The sequence below is a fragment of the Chionomys nivalis genome, chromosome 8 (genome assembly GCF_950005125.1).
Source record: "Chionomys nivalis chromosome 8, mChiNiv1.1, whole genome shotgun sequence".
Lineage (NCBI taxonomy): Eukaryota > Metazoa > Chordata > Mammalia > Rodentia > Cricetidae > Chionomys > Chionomys nivalis.
The window spans coordinates 50,749,149-50,769,024 of record NC_080093.1 but is presented as its reverse complement, the minus strand read 5'-3'; the positions used below and the strand labels follow the sequence as shown (position 1 = coordinate 50,769,024).

At 46.9% G+C, this 19,876-nt stretch overlaps 1 protein-coding gene and 1 pseudogene across 1 annotated transcript; both read right to left on the bottom strand.

Moving 5' to 3' along the window:
* Positions 1 to 1,612: 1,612 nt before the first annotated feature.
* On the bottom strand, positions 1,613 to 16,434 carry LOC130879868 (glyceraldehyde-3-phosphate dehydrogenase-like; annotated as a pseudogene).
* A 180-nt stretch (positions 16,435 to 16,614) lies between these two features.
* C8H11orf86 (chromosome 8 C11orf86 homolog) lies at positions 16,615 to 17,614 on the bottom strand. Its single transcript, XM_057778702.1, has 2 exons — positions 17,342 to 17,614; positions 16,615 to 16,725 (listed from the first exon to the last, which is right to left on the bottom strand). The coding sequence occupies exons 1-2, from the start codon at positions 17,612 to 17,614 to the stop codon at positions 16,615 to 16,617; spliced, it is 384 nt and encodes a 127-aa protein (XP_057634685.1).
* Between the last annotated feature and the right edge of the window lie 2,262 nt (positions 17,615 to 19,876).

Sequence of the window (19,876 nt, the reverse complement as noted above, 5' to 3'; positions counted from 1 at the left end):
TGGCTCGGCAGTAAGGGAACGCCTTGTGTTCTTGCAGAGGACCTGGATTTGTTTCCTAGCACTCACATGGTGCCTCACAACCACCATGATTCCTGTTCCAGAGGCTCTGAGGCCACATTCACTTCCACAGGGCGCAAGGGTGGTGAGGGGGAAGCCCCTGCAGCTTTCTGAGATTCAAGAGAGCCAGATCCAGCCTCCCGATCTGTCTAGTATGAAATTAGAATTGTTTAAGACTTTCTCCTGCCGGGCGGTGGTGGCGCATGCCTTTAATCCCAGCACTTGTGAGGCAGAGGCAGGTGGATCTCTGTGAGTTCGAGACCAGCCTGGTCTACAAGGGCTAGTTCCAGGACAGGCTCCAAAACCACAGAGAAACCCTGTCTCGAAAAACCAAAAAAAAAAAAAAAAAAAAAAAGAGACTTTCTCCTGAAGCTTCTCCCCAGGAACCCCATGTTCCTGGGGAGGCAGGACCTGAGATGGCCCTGTGGGGATGTGGGCTTGGGAGCATACCAGGTCACCTGGCAGCTGGGTGTAAGGAAAGGTGCCAGCCTCTCCACACACCCACTCACATTCCCCACCCCTGGGCAGCTGCTTCAAGTCTTTGGCAGTGAGCCCTCTGCGGCTGCTGCCTCTCATTTCCCATCAAAGGCTCCGGTAGAGGCAGCTGGCACTCAAGGTGTTCTTGTTTGGGGCATGGTAAAGTCTGAGATAAAGCTGAGCATTCAAAGCCTCACACAGTGAGATAGCTCAGCAGGTAGAGGCACTTGCTGTGTAGTGGCACAAGTTTGATCCTTGGGACTCATAAGGTAGAGGGAGAGAACCACCTCCAGGAAGTTGTCCCCTGACCTCCACACATGCATGGGGCACAAAGGTGCCCCCCATAAATAATGTAGTCTAAGAAATTTAAAAAACCAACAAAAACAAGACCAAAAAACAAAACAAACCAACAAAAAACAAGTGGACGGGAGAAAAGGCTCAACAGTTACAATGGCAAGAATGCTGAGTGTCGGGGGAGGCGGTGGGTGCAGGGCAGAATAAAGTGAAAGGAAACCTCAAAATAGCCACAAATCAGAGGCATGCTCGCCTACACAGCTCAGGTTAAGGCCCTACCCAGCCTGTACTTTGCCCTGGAAAGGGAAGGTGTTTGCCAGGTTGTGGGCTGGAGCTTTTTCAGACATTCATTTGGTGTGTGTATGTGCACACTCGTGCGTGTGTGTCCCACCTTCTGCACCTGCAACTTCCACACCCATGGCTTCAGACATTCACGTGGTGTGTGTGTGTGCATGTGTGTGTGCACATGTATGTGTATATTTGTGTATGTGTGCACACGTGTGTGCCGCCCTCTGCATCTGCAACTTCCACACTCATGGCTTCTGCACTGACCATGTATAGTCTTTTTTTCCTTATTATTCCCTAAAGGAGAGGGCATAAAGATTACAGGAGGATGTGTATATACCATGTGTGTGTGTGTGCGCAGTGAACTTTATGGATGATATTCAAGAAAGTATGGATGATATTCAAGAAGCCCGTGCCTTCTTCTGGGGGTCTGGAATGGAAACTATGGGGGCACACGCTCACTGTCAGAGGCTGAGCTGGCACAAGAACTCCTCAGCAGTCAAAGACTTCTCTCTTGCTCTTGTGTTCTTGCTGGGGTGGGTGCTCCAGGCCTTCTTACTCCTTGGAGACCATGTAGGTCCACCATCCTGTTACTGGAGCCATTCATTGTCATACCAGGAAATATGATGATGTCATCGAGAGCATTGCCAGCTTCAGAATCAAAGGTAGTAGAGTGGGCATCACTGTTAAAGTCGAGGGAGACAACCTGGTCCTCCATGTAGCCCAGGATGCCCTTTAGTGGTCCCCCAGATGCCTGCTTCACCACCTCCTTGAAGTCGTCACGCTTGGCAGCTTTCTCCAGGCAGCATCTCACATCCTTGACAGACACCATGGGAAGCTACGCTTCCTGTTCAGCTCTGGGATCACCCTGACCACTTGGCAGCGCCAGTGGATGCAGGGATGATGTTCTGGACATCCCCATGGTCATCATGGCACAGATTGCCAGAGGAGCCGTCCACAGTCTTCTGGGTGCAGTGATGGTGTGGACCGAGTCATGAGTCCTTCCACAATGCCAAAGCTGACATGGATGACCTTGACCAGGGTCGGCTAAGCAGTTTGTGCAGGAAGCACTGCTGACAACCTTGGGGGGGGGGTGTCTTACTTCTCATTGTCCACACCACACCCATCACAAACATGGGGGCATCAGCAGAAGGGGCAGAGATGGTGACCCTTTGGACCCCACCCTTCAAGTGGGCCCTAACCTTCTCCGTGGTGGTGAAGACACCAGCAACTCCACAGCACAGTCTGCACCAGCATCACCCTATCTGATGTTGGCAGGATCTTGATCCTGGAAGAAGGTGATGGCCTCCTGTTGACAACATTCTCAGCCTTGGCCGTGTTGTGGAACTTTCCATGGGTGGAGTCATACTGCAACCTGTGGATCATGTAATAGAGGTCAATGAGAGGTTAACAATGATGGCAGTAATATCCACTTTGCCAGAGTTGAAGGAAGTCCAGGTAACCGGGCACCCTATATGTAGCACAAATAATAAAAACCCAGAGACAGATATTGGGGTTCAATCAGAAATGCAGAGTAGACAGCTACTGACTCTTACCTCTTCCTCAGACCGAAAATGGGCGATCCTGTCTCCACAAATCCTCAGACTGAGAGTGAGATCCGTCTCCTCCCATTTTATATTCCTCTCTAGTGCTGGGATTAAAGGCATTCACCACCACCACCCAGTCTCTGTGGCTAACTCGTGTGGCTTCTGGGATTAAAGGTGTGTGCCACCCCTGCCTGGCCTGCATGGCTGCCTAGTGTGGCTGTTTTGCCTTGATCTTTGAGCAAGCTTTACTTATTTTTTTTTTTTTTTTCGAGACAGGGTTTCTCCATAGCTTTTTGGTTCCTATCCTGGAACTAGCTCTTATAGACCAGGCTGGCCTCGAACGCCCAGAGATCCGCCTGCTTCTGCCTCCCGAGTTCTGGAATTAAAGGCGTGCACCACCACCGCCCAGCCAAGCTTTACTTATTAAAACACAAATAGTGTATCACTATTATTTCCCCTCTTTTGTCTAAAATAAAAAAGAAGGCTATAACTAATATAAGAAAAACTATGCACAATATATAAGGCAATAAATACATCAACAGTGTCTAGTCCATTTGCATTGGACAAATTCAGAGTAAATACTCCGTACCTATCCTATTTTGGTGAGTTAAAGTCTTGTACCTAATTCAATTCCTATTATAACTTGCTTTATGCATCTGGTAAACAAGGAAAATTATAACAATCTAGTCTTCAACTTCCTCAAATCCAAGAAGGAAATAATATTAACTGAGTAATCAGGAAGTGGAAGCAAGAGACTTCCAAAAGATGTGAGAAATGACAGAAACAGCTGGCAGAACCCAAGGTTCTTCTGCAATGTTGGGACATCTCATCTTCAGCCTACAGACCTAGCATATCCAACTGACTTTTCTATGAAGCAGGATATTCTGAAGGGCTGTCCCTCCTTGTCTTGACAATATTTGGCAGTCACTTTCTTTTTTTTTTATTTATTAATTAATTTATTTAATTATTAAAGATTTCTGCCTCTTCCCCGCCACCACCTCCCATTCCCTCCCCCTCACCCAATCAAGTCTTCCTTCCTCCTTAGCCCAAAGAGCAAGCAGGATTCTCTGCCCTGTGGGAGGTCCAAGGACCACCCACCTCCATCCAGGTCTATTAAGGTGAGCATCCAAACTACCTGGGCTCCCACAAAGCCATTACGTGCAATAGGATCAAGAACCCATTGCCATTGTTCTTCAGTTCTCAGTAGTCCTCATTGTCCATTATGTTCAGCGAGACCGGTTTTGTCCCATGCTTTTTCAGTCCCCGGCCAGCTGGCCTTGGTGAGTTCCCGATAGAACATCCCGGCAGTCACTTTCTTTTGTGTCCTGCTTGTCCAATTAGGAGAGCATACTGTCAGCAGTTGAAGCAAGGGCACTTTCTTGCCCACTGGCTTACTTTTGCCACAAAGAAAGTAAACTCCATGTGGAGTTTCTTTGATGCCCATTATCTTCTCTGAAATAGATTGGTGCTGCAGGAGCAGACATGTCTCACTGTCATAAATAAAAGGATAGGTTATTAAAATATCTTAAATGCCATATTCTGTAGATCTCCTAAGTGTCTGAAGATAACCTGTCTATCTAAAATATATCTTTGTTTGATCTTGAAAACATGCCTAATATGACTACAAGTTCAATTATAATAAGTGACTAATTACTAACCTGCGTTTCCTTTTTATCCTAAACAATTGGTAATAATAATTTTCAAGAACTAGAAATTTGCATTACACTATTAAATGAATTGTATAGGTACAAGAGTAGAAATATATGTATGGTATGTTCTAACAAAATTAACCTAAAACTTGTATTGATATACAAAATTTATATACAATATACAAAAGTCCAATTCAATGTAAAACATTTAAAACTAGCAGTTGCTTTTTAAAAGTAGATTCAATAGTCTACCTTATATCTTTTTTTTTTTTTTTTTGGTTTTTTGAGACAGGGTTTCTCTGTGGTTTTGGAGCCTGTCCTGGAACTAGCTCTTGTAGACCAGGCTGGTCTCAAACTCACAGAGATCCACCTGCCTCTGCCTCCCAAGTGCTGGGATTAAAGGTGTGTGCCACCACCACCCGGCTTCTACCTTATATCTTATCATATCTATATCCTCCCTTTTTCTTTTCAGAGTGGAGTCAGTAATGTACCCTTTTACCTTATCATTTCCATATCCCTTTTTTCTTTTCAAAACAAAATGTCTGAATCTAATCTCCTTTGTTCAACTTTCCTTCTGGCCGTAACCAATAACAACTTGTAATCAACCCTCCTAAACAATGACAAATATCCATAACCCATTGAATGACCCAAACCACCCATCCCACCTCTTGGGAATGTGGGCGTCATATTCTTAAATTTACTTCCTGCTATCTGGGGGCAAAGGTATCTTTAGGAGATCATGAAAAGTAAAATTTGGGTTAATTCTCAAGTCCTAGGAGAGCTGTATCATTAATTGTTCAGTCTCTGCACAATGGGAAAGGGCAGGGCTTGTCTGTAGTCTGTGAGGCTGGATCATCTCAGCTAGCCACCTCGAAACTGTTGTGAGCAGATTGTAGTCCAAAACCGATATTTAGGTTGTATTTTTCAGCTTAGTGGTGTTATCATAGTCCTGGAGGAATCGTCGTTTGGGGCCCCATCCTCCTTTTGGAGACTTCAAAGTTTGCTGTTAGGCATGCTCATGGTTCACTGCAGAAAACTGACAGACTCAAACCCAAAATCATGTACAGGAAGGTAGATGAAACCTTTTTCTAGAATTAGTACTCTATATAACCATTAGTATCATGCCAAAAATTTAGAATATATATATATATGTGTGTGTGTATGTGTGTTAATCTTATAAAATTTATACCTTAAGAAAAGCTGTTAAAGACTCAACATAAAACCAAAGGATTATGAGATGAGTGTCAACAGAATAATCTTTAAATATTTGTTTTTCTTCTGTCCCATATCAGGTGGCTCTTCTGACATGAGACAGAGTCTGGATTTTGCTTTAGTAAGCAAGCTTGGGTTTGGAAAAGGAGAGAGCCCCACGGCAACTCCAATGCCAACTTTAATATCTAATGGAACTGGGACTACAAAAAGACTGTTCGCGTTATATGCCTGTAAGGAACAGCAAAACCAAGCATTCGGGAAGATTTATAGAATTTTATCTTGTTGGAAATGTGATATACCAATAGGCCCATTTACTTTTTCTTGGAACATATTTTCTGGATGATTTTTACTTTTTCATCAGATGTGTCATTTGTCCAGTGGTCTTCAGATTCCTTAGCTGGATACCTTTATTCCACAGAAAAGACAGAAACAAAACCCTTCCCCAACCTTAATTTTGGGGAGATTCTCTTTTGGCAATTTATATCTGATGAAACAAAAAGCATGTTAGTTTTATAGGTTAGTTTAGATTAATTGGCCATGGGGCTTAATGAACTATCATCTCTTCTAATTAAGAGGTGTTTCTTAGCCGGGCGGTGGTGGCGCACACCTTTAATCCCAGCACTTGGGAGGCAGAGGCAGGCAGATCTCTGTGAGTTCGAGACCAGCCTGGTCTACAAGAGCTAGTTCCAGGACAGGCTCCAAAACCACAGAGAAACCCTGTCTCGAAAAACAAAACAAAACAAAAACAAAAATCCCTTAGTACCATGAGAATAGCATATGATTCTGACTGTTGAACGGAAGCACGAAGACATCGATCCATTTTACTTAGATTTTCTGATTTGTAACCTGCCTTTCCTGACTTATTTGCATCAGTACAGAATTAGGAGCTCCGGTTATTGGTGTGTCCCATACAATATGAGGAAGGATCCAGTTAGTTCTCTTTGTAAGTTGAATTCTCTTGCTTTTGGGATATTTGTTATTAATCTCTCCCCAAAATTACTACAAGCTTTTTTCCAGGGTTAACTTTCTTCCCATAATTTGTCAATTTCATTATTAAAAGGTACTCTAATATCTGCCGGGACTTTTCCTGCTAACTGACAAAGTCTCAATTTTATCATTAACTCAGAGACCTTTTCCACAGAAGCTTTTAGTTTTTTACTCAGTTTATGTGGTGAGAAGATCCATTCTAAGATAATATTTTCCCTCTGCATTAAAATTCCTGTAGGGGAATGTTTGGAGGGTAATATGATCAGAATGCAGTTAAGATTCAGATTCACATGTATCTTCTGTAATTTCTCTTCAATCAAAACCAATTCTCTCTTAGCTTCAGCTGATAAATCCCTGAGACTATATAAGTCCTTCTCACCACCTAAGGTTTTGTTTAAATCAATCAGGTCATCAAGACCTATTCAAATAGTGCACCATAGATGGGAAATGTCTTCTCCTAGCAATCTTTGAAAGTTAGTAAGAGTCTGCAATCAGGAAGGACTGGAGGGAGAGGGAACCAGGATTGGTATGTAAAATAAGATTTTTTAAAAAAGAGTCTGCAACCAATCTCTCCTAATTTGCACCTTTTGGGGTCTAATTTTTGTAAGCCTATTTTATAACCTAAATAATTAATATAATCTCCTCTTTGTATTTTTTCAGAAGAAATTTGTAATCCCCAATAAGGCAAAATTTTCTTTACTTCTTCAAAAGTTTTTTTCTAAAGTATCTACATTTGAATCAGATAGCAAAATGTTGGCAATGTAATGGTAAATTATAGATTCAGGAAGTTGCTATGTATCATTTCCAATGGCTGACTTACAAATTATTGGCACAGGGTGGGGTTATTTAACAATCCCTGTAGGAGAATTTTTCATTGATATCTCTTAACAGGCTGAGAATTATTATAAGTAGGCACTATGAAGGCAAATTTTTCTCTGTCTTTTTCTTGTAAAGGTATAGTGAAGAAACAGTCTTTTAAATCAATAATTTTAAGAGGCCATTCTTTAGGCAATAGGGAAGGCAAAGAATTCCAGACTATAGAGAGCCTATTGGCTGAATCACCTTATTAACAATTTTTAGATATGTTACCATTCTCCATTTTCCAGATTTTTTTCTTAACAAATACGGGAGAAATCCAAGGGCTGGTTGATTCTTCACTATGCTGAGCATCTAGTTGCTCCTGTACCAGCTGCTCTAAAGCCCGCAGTTTCTCTATTGTTAAAGGCTTAACATTGCTTAACCCATACATGTTTGTCTCTCAACCATTTTAAAGGTAGGGCTGTTGGTGCCTTTGAAATAGCAACAGCTATTCTGCCCTGTTCTTGTACAACTTGAATGGTCAGTGACTGTTCTTTATAAAACCTTCTAATATTTTTCCCAGAAACATGCATTACTTTATGGTTTGTTTCTAAGGTTGGGAGAAAGTTAATCTGAGCATTCCATTGCTGTAACAAATCATGTCCCCACAAACTCATTACTATGTTAGCCACATATGGTTTTAATATTCCTCTCTGTCCTTCTGACCCTATACATTGGAACCATCTCATACTCTGCTTTACCTAAAATAAAGTTCCAGTCCCTAAAAACTGAACATTTACATTCCTGAACAGGCCAATTTGGATGCCAATATTCTGAATAAGAAAATGTAAATTATTATTACATCCACACCTGGGTCTAACAGACCTTCAGTGACAACACCATTTATTTGTATTTTTAATTTTGGTCTTTGTTCATTTATAGAAGTTTGCCAAAATACTTGCTTTATGGTTTCTCCTGAATTTTTTGTTCTCTCTTCTATTACCCAGAGCAGTGTGGTTTCTTACAATAAGAATTAGGTTCTTTATTTGCTCTGGAAGGAGTTTCCTCTATGATGGCAGGAAACGACTGAACTGGATTTAACAAAATAGAAATATATTATTTGTGTTTTAATAAATAAAACTTACCTGAAGATCAGTATAAAACAGCCACACTAGCCAGCCATACAGGCCAGACAGTGGTGGCACACATCTTTAATCCCAGCAGCCACACTAATTAGCTATAGAGTCTGGGTGGTGGTGGTGCACACCTTTACTCTCCGTACTAAAGAGGAATGTAAAACGGGAGGAGATAGGTCTCAGCTTAGTTTCATTCTGAGGATTCCTGGAGGCAGGCTCGCCCATTTTCGGTTTGAGGTAGAGGTAAGAGCCAGTGGCTGACTGCTTTACTTTTCTGATCTTCAGATTGAACCCCAATATCTGTCTCTGGGTTCTTGTTATTCGTGCTCCACCAGTACTGACGGATCAGTTTCCTCTGACTTTTCACCATCGCGTCTCAGGGACAAGGCTGACACGGTATGGAATGTGGCTGTCTCCAGAACAGAGAGTAGCAGAGAGCCTAGTACATCATCCCCCGGCTCTGTCTGCCCTAGAACTCGCTCTGTAGGCCAGGCTGGCCTCACACTCACAGCTATCCCCTCGCCTCGGCCTCCCAAGTGCTAGGATTAAAGACGTGCGCGCTACCATCACCCGGCCTCCTAGTACACCATTTTATATGTTGGTGCTGAACAGTCTCAGCTTGTTTGTTTTGTCTTGATATTTGTTTATTTTTCTGTATGTGAGTATTTTGCTTGAATACATGTATATATACCATGTGCATGTCTGGTACCAGTGGAGGCCAGAAGAGAGATCAGATGCCCTGGAACTAGGGTTACAGATGCTCGTGAGCTGCCATGTGGGTGCTAGGAACCAAACCGGGGTTCTCTGCAAGAGAAGCCGGTGCTCTTAATCACTAAGCCAACTGTTCAGCTCCTTGTTTGTTTTTTGAGACAGTATAGAGGCAGAAGTCAGTTCTCTCTTTCTGGGCATTGAACCCAGGTCTCCAGGCTTGACAACAGGTGCTGAGCCATCTGGCTGGTTCCTAGTTTCCTTATATTTTAACTTAATGTTTCTCTTGCCGAGTTTCATCTCGCTGTTTTACAGACTGTCTCTCAGATTTGTCTGAGATATTTCTTGTTACTGAGAGCTCTTGGTTTGGGGTGAGGACCATAGGGGAAGCCATTGTCATCACCAGCATTGGTCTTGGCTGGGAGAGCGCTTCTCGGGCTTTGTCACCAAAGCTTTGTTCCCTTCATTGCGCCTTTCTTGGAGAAGTCTAAAGGCAGCTGCACCTTTGTCATCGAGGGGACAGCAAGTTGTGGCAGTGGCAGATCCGAAGTGGCCAGCACTCCTGGAACATGTGGTTTACATTGTGTCCCTCCTTATGACGCCTCATAACAACTCATTAACTTGTTCTTGCTGTCTCTATTTCAAAGATAAGAGCAGAATCTTCTAGTGCTAACCACACTAGAGCAGGCAAGACCGAGTCAGGAGAGATACATTCCGAGTCTGTTGGACCCTGGGCCTACCTGCATAGATGCAGAACACTTATCTAGCCAAGGACTCTGCCAGCAACCTCCTCTCATTCTCTCTCTCTCTCCCTCTCTCTCCCTCTCTCTCTCTCTCCCTCCCTCCCCCTCCCTCCCTCCCTCCCTCCCTCTCTCTCTCTCTCTCTCTCTCTCTCTCTCTCTCTCGTTACATTTTTTTTTAATAATTTATTTTCAGTTTATGTGTATTGGTGTTTTGTGTCCATGTACATCTGTGTGAAGCTGTCAGAAGCCCTGGAACTAGAGTTACAGACAGGTGTGAGCTACCATATGAATGCTGGAAAGTGAACTTGGGTTGGATCTTTGGAAGAACAGTGCTCTCAACCGCTGAGTCATCTCTCCAGCTCCAGTCAGCCCTCACTGCCCGCCTCTCAGGCCCCTTTTAACACCAGCTCTGCAGTGGTTTTCCTCCCTGGCTTCGGTTCCCATCAAACAGCCCACTCCTGACCCTCCAGGGTGTTTAGTGCCCACAGGGGAAGTGACCCAGACTTCCCAGCAAATAAACCTGCCCACGGATTTCCATATATACAGAGGCCACTGTTTCCTCTCCCTGCCGCTGGGAAGGGCTGTACTCTAGGCATCCCAGCCTGCTTTGGATCCTCCTGGTGGTGGGATCCTAGGCCAGATGTCCTGATGCAAAGGAAACCCGCACCCTGGTGTGACAGAACAGAGGTAGCCAAAGAGTTGCAACCTGAGCCACACCCACAGGCTGATTCTGGATACATTTGACTTAACTCTTTTTTGCAGTGCTGGGGAATCAAACCCAGGGCCCCACACATGCAAAGCTAGCTGCTTTGCACTGAGTCACTTCTGCCACCCTGGTACATTGTTTGGTCTAGTTCTTTTTGCTACAGAAGTTCTGTAACCAGGGTTAGCCTCCAGCTGACTATGTAGCTTAAATGCCTGACTTTCCTGCCTCCACTTCCCAGAACTTTGCCAGCAGGCCCACAAGATACATTTTCTAAAATTTATTTTATTTAGGCCAAGCACGGTGGCCTCAGCAGTCAGGAAGCAGAGGCAGAGTTCCAGGCCAGTCTGTTCTATATAGTGAGTTCCAGGTCAGCCAGGGTTACATAGTGAGATCCTACCTAGGAAAAAAAAAATCAATCAGTATATGTACTTGTGAAAATCAGATAATCTAGGGTTCCTGAGAGAACCTTTTGTCTTATCTCACCCTTTTCTAGGCAGGTGCCTCCTCTGGGGTTCTCTCTAGACAACACACTGGTGTTACAGTTTCTTGGCTTGTCAAACATGAATATGCTATCACCTACTGACTTCACACTGTGGACAGTAGAGACTTAGTGCCCTCACGTTCCCCTCCCCACCATACACTAGAATGTTCTTTCCCAGCCCTCTTGACAGTTACACTATGATTTGGTATAATAAATATTCATTGATTATATTATTATTATTTCATGTTTATTATTTGTGCGTGTATGTACATGTGTGTGCGTGTGCGTGTGTGTGTGTAGACCAGAAGATTATCTGGGACTAGAGTTACAGGCAGTTGTGAGGTGCTGTGTGGGTGCTAAGAACCAAATTCCAGTCCTCTGTAAGATCATCAAGTGCTCATAACCACTAAGCCATCTGTCCAGCTATTGCTGTTTTTCTTTTAAATTTTAAGTATTTTATTATTATTATTATTATTGGGGAAAACACTCTTTGGAGCTACATTCTCAGCTCCTGGAGACCCTAGTCTGGAAAACAGAAATATAGGTGGCTCTCACTTCTCCTTCCGTCATCCTCAGTGGGCAGCCCCAGGAATCTTTCCCAGCTGGCCATTCCCGAACAGCCTGCTGTAGCTCCCCTGTGCTTCTCAAGAGAGACACTCTTTGGCTTCCCTTTTCTGGGCACCTCTGCATCTTCAGACAGTACCTGCTTGCTCCATTCTCAAAGAGTTGACCTCAGTGGTCTACAAGGGGGAGCACTGCCTCTCATCCTGTCTGAGATCCACACTGCTGGGTGAGCCTTGGAAACAGAGGGGTGGGTTGACTGCTTGTCCTGGAGGTGTGGGGGGTCAGGCACGGTCAGTGGCAGGCACAGTGGGGAGGGCACAGGGAGGAGCCTCTGTCTGCCTTCCTGTCATACCCATTCCCGGACATGCACTGAAGGCAGACTCCTCTTGGGAGGTCCAGTGCTGCCATCTGGTCTGCGGCCTGCTGGGCCCACTCTCCCAGATCCTGAGAGCTTCTGCCTGGCACTCATAGCCCTGCCAAGGCCATGCACAGCCAAGGTGAACTGAGGACACGCCTGGCTTTGAGTGCCAGACTTCCTCAAGGCTTTCCTATGGCAGGCACTTCCAAGGGCTGGCCCTATGGGGTACAGCTTGCGCCCTGGCCCATTGCAACCCCAGGTCCCTCCAGCCAGGGGCTGTTATCAAACTTATTTCCCAGAGGTGGATGTGAGTTTTCGGTAGTTCTAGTTGCATGTGGAGACTTGTCTGGAAGTGGTGAACCCAGGGCTCATTAATGGCTCTGCTGTTTCATATGTATTAGCTCTAGGAACCCAACAATCCTGTGGGAAGCAAAGGCTCTTATTTTTATTCAACAGAGAAGGAAATCAAGGCACAGAGAGGTTGAGTGACTTACTTGATATCATTAACCAACACTAATGGAAACAGAACTCTCCTTCCAGCTGGCCCTGCGTGTGTGTGTGTGTGTGCGTGCGTGTGTGTGTGTGTGTGTGCATTCACCTGTCAGTGGTCAACCCCTCAGGTGCTGTCACTCGGGTGCCATCACCTTGTTTTTTGACACAGGGCTTTTTCTCCTCCACCTCTTCCTTCTCTCTCTCTCTCTCTCTCTCTCTCTCTCTCTCTCCCTCTCTTTGAGACAGGGTCTCATTAGGTAGCCCTGGCTGGACCTGTATTTTTCCAACTTTCTACTGTAACCCTTACTGTCCTGGAACTCACTCTGTAGAACAGGCTGGCATTAAACTCACAGATATCTCTGCCTGCCTCTGCCTCTCAAATGCTGGGATTAAAGGTGTGCATTGCCACATCTGACTGACACGGTGTTTCTTACTGGTTTCTTACTATGTAAGACATTAGGCTAGACTGAAGGGCCAATGAACTTGGAATCCTTCTGTTTCCGTCTCCTCAGTGCTGGGGTTACAAGCACATGCCGGTGCACCTGGATTTTTATGTGGGTGCTTGGAATTGAACTCGGGTCCTCATGCTTGCACAGCAAGTCCTTTACTGACTGAGCTATCTCTCCAGCCCCTGACCTTGGATATTTTACACACTTTATTCTCTAGCTTGATGATAAAGGCCAATTGGGTATGTGTAAGGGTTCTCTCTTGGGATCTAGAATGCCAAAGCATCATCATGCCCATTTTACAGAGGAGACAGTTAAGGAGGAGGAGAGTGGGCTGGTGGGATGGTTCGGTATGTAGAGGTACTTGCCATGCAAATTTGGCGACCTGATTTCAGTGCCTGGAACCTACATAAAGATGGAAGGAAAACAGGGAGGGGAGCAGAGAAAAATGCATTAAAAATAAATTAATTAAAAAAAAGATGGAAGGAGAAAACCCACTCCACAAGGTTGTCCACTGTCATCCACATATGTGCCATGTCATATGTCCACACACGAACATGAGGGAGCATGCAGCAGGAGTGGGGAATGAGCTCAGAGAAGGGGAGTGATTCTCCCTGAGGTTGTTACTTTCAGGAAGGAGGCTCTGACTGTAGCTTTGACACTCAGGCCCTGACCTCAGCTCCTTCTCTGTCTGACCACACTGCATCCCTGCTGCCTCCTTCAGAGAGACATCCAGCACAGGCAGCATAAGCTGTGGCTGTCAGTCCCAGCTTGTCTCTGGCCCACTGCAGCCTCGCTGCCTCGTCTATAAGATAAATAGCCCTTTCGGCACCCACAGCCCTCACCCTGAGAGATGCTGGGGACACAGTGTTTTCTATGCGCCTCACTGCTCCCCCATTAGCGCAGTCATGAGGCCCTATCTCCCCAGCAGGATTCCTTCCCCGAGCCTGCTCCCAGCCTTCTTCCTTGCAGGAAGCTGAAGAAGATGCCCAGTCAAGCCCAGAGCCAAGCCCTGGTCCAGGAATCAGGCCTCCTGTGTAGTCCCCCGGGCGATGCTGCCCTAGTAAACATTTAGTCTGTTTTGTAGCAGAACATCAGGCAGCTGTCTGTGCTCCATAGCCACACTGTGAACTGTCTGAGGACCGGAGCACTGATGGAACCATGCCTGATGAGGAATGTGTTCCCCAGAACTGAGCAGATGGGAAAGAGTCTGCTCGAGCACCAGGGGGTGAGCAGGGCAACTGGAATACAGTAGAGTCCCGGCCCACACTGTAAACTGTAAGGGCCAAGAGCCCTGGATGTTGCCTAAGTGGCTCTGCCCTTAGAAGCCAGAATTAATGGGGAACTGAAAGTTAAGAGCATGAAGAGCAAGAAAGCTGGACAGACAGACGCTGTCTGAGGGCAAGCGAGTGCCGAGCCCTGGCAAGCGTCTCTGCATAGGCCATGCTGACCATTACACTGGGGAAGCCTCTGGAGGCCACGCCTGCATTTGTGTGCCTACACTGACAGAGAGGTCTAGAAGGTGGGGAGTGTATGTCCTTCATGAGGTAGCTAGCTAATTGGTTAGGAGCTACCCCTACCCCTAACCAGCAAGGTATGTTGCCTCAACTTTTTCTGGTCAGGTTTGAGCCCAGCTTGACCATGGTTCTGGTCCAATTCAGAATGGTCCCCATACCTCCCACTGTCACCTCACCAAATCTGGCAAGGTAAGATTGTTGTCTCCTTTGATGGACAGGGAAACCGAGGCCTCAAGTGCAGGAGGGTATAGGCAGCTGTTACAGAGCCTGACTCAAGGCTGAGTCCCTCTCCGTAGCCTACACAGCCAATGGAAGTAAAGGACGGGCAAGGCATGAAGTAGACACATGGGAGGCCGTGCGAAGCAGGGAAAGGAGTCATTTGCAGCAAATCCATGCAGTGCCCGAGTCAGGTCATTGCTGCGTCTGGGACCTTTGCAGCAGTCTGTGCTTACGAACTGTGCCATAGCCTGTCTGATCTCTAGCCTTTGCTGCGCCGATCCGATCCATGTGCGGCAAATATTCCCTGAGCGCCTACAATGCAGCCAGTGCAGTCTGAACAGCAAACGCAAGGAGAGGCAGACTTGTCCTGCTGTGAGCTTTTCAGTCAGGACAGGCTGTGACCGTAACCCCTGTTCCCTCCCTGGTCAGTGATTCAGAGTGACAATGTCCCAGTCCTACTGGATGGCGCTGGTCTCTGCTCCAGTTAGAATCCCCCAAACACCTGAGACTGCCATGTCTTCCGAAACCTAAGAAGCTGATTCACAGTTCCGGAGGCCAGGCAGGAAGGTTGAGTCAGGTGTGTGCAGTCCCAGAATCTGGGAGGGAAGGGCTGTAGGATCAGGAGCATAAGGCCCGCTTTGGCTTTCTAGTGAGTTTGAGGCTAGCCTTGGCTACAAGAGAACTCGTTTCGAAATAGACAAATAGAATTGGCAAGATTGGGCAACCGGTAAGAGCTCTGGCCGTGTGTCCTTGATGACCTGAGAGATCCATCCCCAGGACTCACAGTGGAGAGTCAACCAGCTCTGGAGGTCGTCCTCTGAACCCCACGTGTGCACACACGCACACACACACAAACACACATGAATACAAATGTAATAATTTTAAAATTTCTACTCTGTCTCCACAGTCTAGCTTCCAGGCTAAGTTCCCAATGGCTGTGCGCACACGCACAAACACACATGAATACAAATGTAATAATTTTAAAGTTTCTACCCTGTTTCCACAGTCTAGCTTCCAGGCCAAGTTCCCAATGGATGCCAGGGACAAATACTGTCCAGGACTCCTTTGTGCTCTAAGAAAACAGGGAGCCCATCACTATATCTTCTGGGACTTAACCAACCCCTCAGTGGACCCTGTGCCAAGACATCAGGCTGGAATTTGAAGAACTCAGAGGACCCACCAGAAGGCCTGGTACCCTCTCCCTGTGTGGCCCTAGGAGATCCCTCTGCGCTTGAGAGGCTCAGAACTTGAGTGTCAGTCACCAGGCAAATATTTCCTTCAGCTCAGTGGTTTTATTAACGTGGTCAACCCAGTGTCAGGTACTGGGTGTGTGTGGAGGCAGAAGGGTCTCTTTCCCTCCCTGGGTCTCAGTTTCCCTCTGTCACACAGGGAGGAAGGACTTCCCTGCTTCCTTCATCAGGATGTAATGAGGTCTAAAGAGGCAATATGCATGATTGGGCTTCTCAGGCATAGCAACCAGAGTGAGGACAGTCCAGACGCGGTCCTAGCCTTTGAAGGATCACTGTCTGTGAGGGAGACCCAAGGTAGAGCTTGGCCCTGTGACCAGGGATATTCAAGAAATTCTCAGCCGTGTTTGGCTTTGGCTTCATTGAACACTGTCCTAGAAATGGCTGGTCTGTGTGGGGTCAAGAGTATTGTTGACACTCTCATTTCTGCATAGGTCCCTAAGACCTTCATACATGCCAGTCCAGAAGGCAGGGGGCTGAGTGCCTTCTCCTCAGGCCTATGGACGTCCATGCTAAGAGCTAGCTGCCTGAACCAAGAAGGACAGTCACACAGGGCTTTGAATGACCTAGTGACAGAGGCTTCCATGGGTCACATGACAAAGGCTGGAAGAGTTCAGAGTACAGAAAAGTCATGAAGAAGCAGATGGGGAGACGGGAGACACAGGAGTCCAGCTGGCGGAGCAAGGGGAAATCACAGCAGTTCTAAGCTGTCGGTGTCCAACGAGGTCTCTGGGGAGGCTGGCCGATGCAGGGTCACACTGGGGAAGCTGGCTACAAAGCTCTTCCACTTTCTCCTCAGCTGCTGGAAGACCAAAGAGGGAAAATGACAACACAATGGTGGGCTTCAGATGCTGTTCCACTCATAGCCACCAGGTGGGGGTAGATCCATGAAAGAGAGGCTAAGTTCCTGGGGGAGGGGGACTCTTCCCTCTGGGAGGCAGGGCCAGGAGGGGTGGGGAAATCTACCCTTCTTTCCCTGGTAAGAGAGAGACGGTAACTTGCCAGAAGTTGCTCTGGCCGATTTCCTTGCCTCTTGCTCTAGTCACCCTTCCGGCGTAATATTACGTTAATCATCTTAATACAGCTCTGAAAGGCTGGCAGGGCGGTTCATGCCTGTACTCCCAGCAGCACTCGGCACACAGTAGGATCAAGAGTTCTAGGCCATTCTGGGCTATAGAGTGTGACCCTATCTCAAACACAGAGTTCTGACCACATCTCACCCAGGCCCCACTTCATCCCTCCTCCAACCTTCACTGACACCCCAAAGCACACGGAGAAAATCCCAGCTGCTTCCAGAATGTTCAGCCCCTGGGTATTTGCTTGACTTTCCTCAGGGCAGCTGCGCTCTCGACCCTTTTCTGCCCTGGGTCCCCACCTTCCGTCCCCCATAGAACTGGTAATTCAATTCAAAGTCTCACCTGTTGGTATTGCCTCAACCACCGCTGGCTGCCTTCTCTCTGGGTTTGGATCAGCTGCTCTGTGTCTCCCAGGGTCCCTGGCAGCCGCTCCTGAACAGGGACCTCGGGTCCTTCTGTGCCGGCAAGGCCCTGCGACCTGGACTTCTCAAGGCCCTGTCTGAGGCTCAGTGCCCTGTGGAGTCGGCCCTCCAGGGGCCTCCCCTGGGACTCATGGAGCTTTCCGTAGCAGGACCGGGGTTCTCGAAAGGACCGACTGTGCAGGCTGGTCCCCATGGTTCTGGAGGCTGTAACTGCTCTGTGAGCCACTAACTCTGTGAGATGGCCTGATGCGTCCACTCATATGATGGAGCCAAAGGTCAGCACTGCTGAGGTGGCTGTCGTAAACCAAAGGGCAGGCCACAGAGATCAAACATCTCTGAGTCACTTCCCAGTTGTCTCCTCACCCTGTGGGATTAGATAGCCCAGGCTGGCCTCAAACTCATAATCCTGAGTGCTGGGCTAGCTCCCACTGTCTTTCTTCCTGGCTGTACAGGCAGCCTACTCTGACCTCTCTCCCCTTGGGGACCTTGGCCTTGGCCATCCATAGCACTCAACTCATTGACGTGAAGCAAAGATGCTTCCACAGGAGAGCAGAGAACAGAACAGCTTCAACCTAGAACTGTCAGATTCACACACACCAGCATGAAACTGGGTAAGGCAGCGGGCTGGAGCAGGGAACGGAGCTTGTTTAATGGCTACAGACTCCTGAGTTTTACAAGGTGACAAGGGCTCTGGAAGTCAGTGGCACACATAAAACACCCGTGACCCACAGGGCCTGGGGAGATGGCTCATTCGTAAAGTGTCTCCTGCACAAGGTTTGAGTCTGGCTCCCCGGTACCCAAGTGGGAAGGTAGATGTGCAGCACACACGGTAATCCCAACACCAGAGAGAGATGGGAGTCTCCCTGGGGCCTGCTGGCCTCCTAATTGAGTTGGATTGGTGAGCTCCTGGTTCAGTGAGAGACCCTGTCTCCAAACATAAGGCAAAGGCTGCCAAATGGTTGAGAGCGTTAAGGCATGGGCCACCCCGCCTGACAACCTGAGTTTGATCCTTGATGGTGGAAGGAGAGAACGGGCGCCCACAGGTTGTCACCACGCCACCACACGCGTGCCGTGACACTCACGCTCCAGCTCTCAAGAATGCACAGGAAACAGACAAATAAATGAATGTAATTTGAAAATCTAAAATGGTGAGGTCAGGCATGGTGGCATGTCTTCAACCTCAGTGCTCAGGAGCTGCAGTCAGGGGAATCTGCCAGTTCGAGGCCAGCCTGGTCTACATAGCTAGTTCCTCTCAAAAATAAAAAATAAAATAAAAATTAAAGGTAGAAAACTACAGAGAAAGATACCTGATGTCAACTTCTGCCCCCCCATGTAAGTCCCCCTCACACACATACATTACATAGAGACACAAAGAAGAAAAATCAAAAAATGATACATAGTAAATATTATTTCACTGTACCAGACTTTTGTTGTTGTGCATTTGTGGCTGTATATAGGCCAGACTGGCCTCAAATTTGCTATGTGTCAGAGGACAGTCTTGAACTCCCGATCCCCCTGTTTCCACCCCTGAGTTCTCGAATCACCGGGGTGAGTCACCATGCCTTGTGTAGCTAGTGCTAGAAATGGAACACAGACTCTTGTACATGCTAGGCAAGCGTTGTACTAGAGGAGCTACATCCTCAGCCTAGAAGGAAAAAAATGAAGAAAAGAAACAGGACAGTTCCTGGAGGTGTCAGACGCCTGGATTTTTCCAGCCTTAGCCTGGCCTCAATATTCTAGCAAAGCACACGGTTAAGAGCCCAGGCTCTGGGGACCACTGTCTCTAGATGAGCTGTAGTCTTACTGTGCGAAGCACTGTGACCTTGAGTTACATTCTGCTCTCCTAGGTCCCCTCAAATGTAACAGGGACAAAGAGCTCAGGCTGCTGTGCGGACTAACTGGGGTGCATAGGTCTGGGACCCTGTAAATGCTCAATTAAAGTGAGTTGATGGCGTTCATTGTGTTGTTGTTATTGTTGTTTTCAGTTTCTCTGGGTAGCCCTGACTGTCTTGGAACTCACTTTGTAGGCCAGGCTGACCTCAAACTCACAGAGATCCACCTGCTTCTGCCTCCTGAGTGCTGGGATTAAAGGTGTGCGCCTCCTTCACCCAGCTAACGGCATTCTTTCTTGTGTGTAGACCCTTTCTTGTAAGTTTCCTCATCTGTAAAATGGGTTGTTTGGAAACTAACACGCATCATGGACATGAAGTGAGGCTACCCACGGCAGCTCTCAGATGAGACCGGAGAGAGGAGGCCGTGGTCTGGGCCAGTGATTCCCTGCAACTGTATAATTTGAATGCCAAGGGGATTCCACACATCTGGAGCGTCCTCTTTGAGCATTTCTATTATTAATGTCCACATTTCTGGGGCTAGAAAGTCATTTGTCACCAGCCTGATGACACGGTGGAAGGAGAAAACTGGCTTCTTAAAACTGTCCTCTGGTGTCCACATTCAC

Bases quoted from the DNA above. Each gene is read 5' to 3' on its own strand.
- C8H11orf86 (XM_057778702.1), bottom strand. From the start codon at position 17,614: ATGGGGACCAGCCTGCACAGTCGGTCCTTTCGAGAACCCCGGTCCTGC. The intron at 16,726-17,341 runs GTGAGACTTTGA...TTGGTCTTCCAG, and splicing joins GGTTGAGGCAATACCAACAG to CAGCTGAGGAGAAAGTGGAA.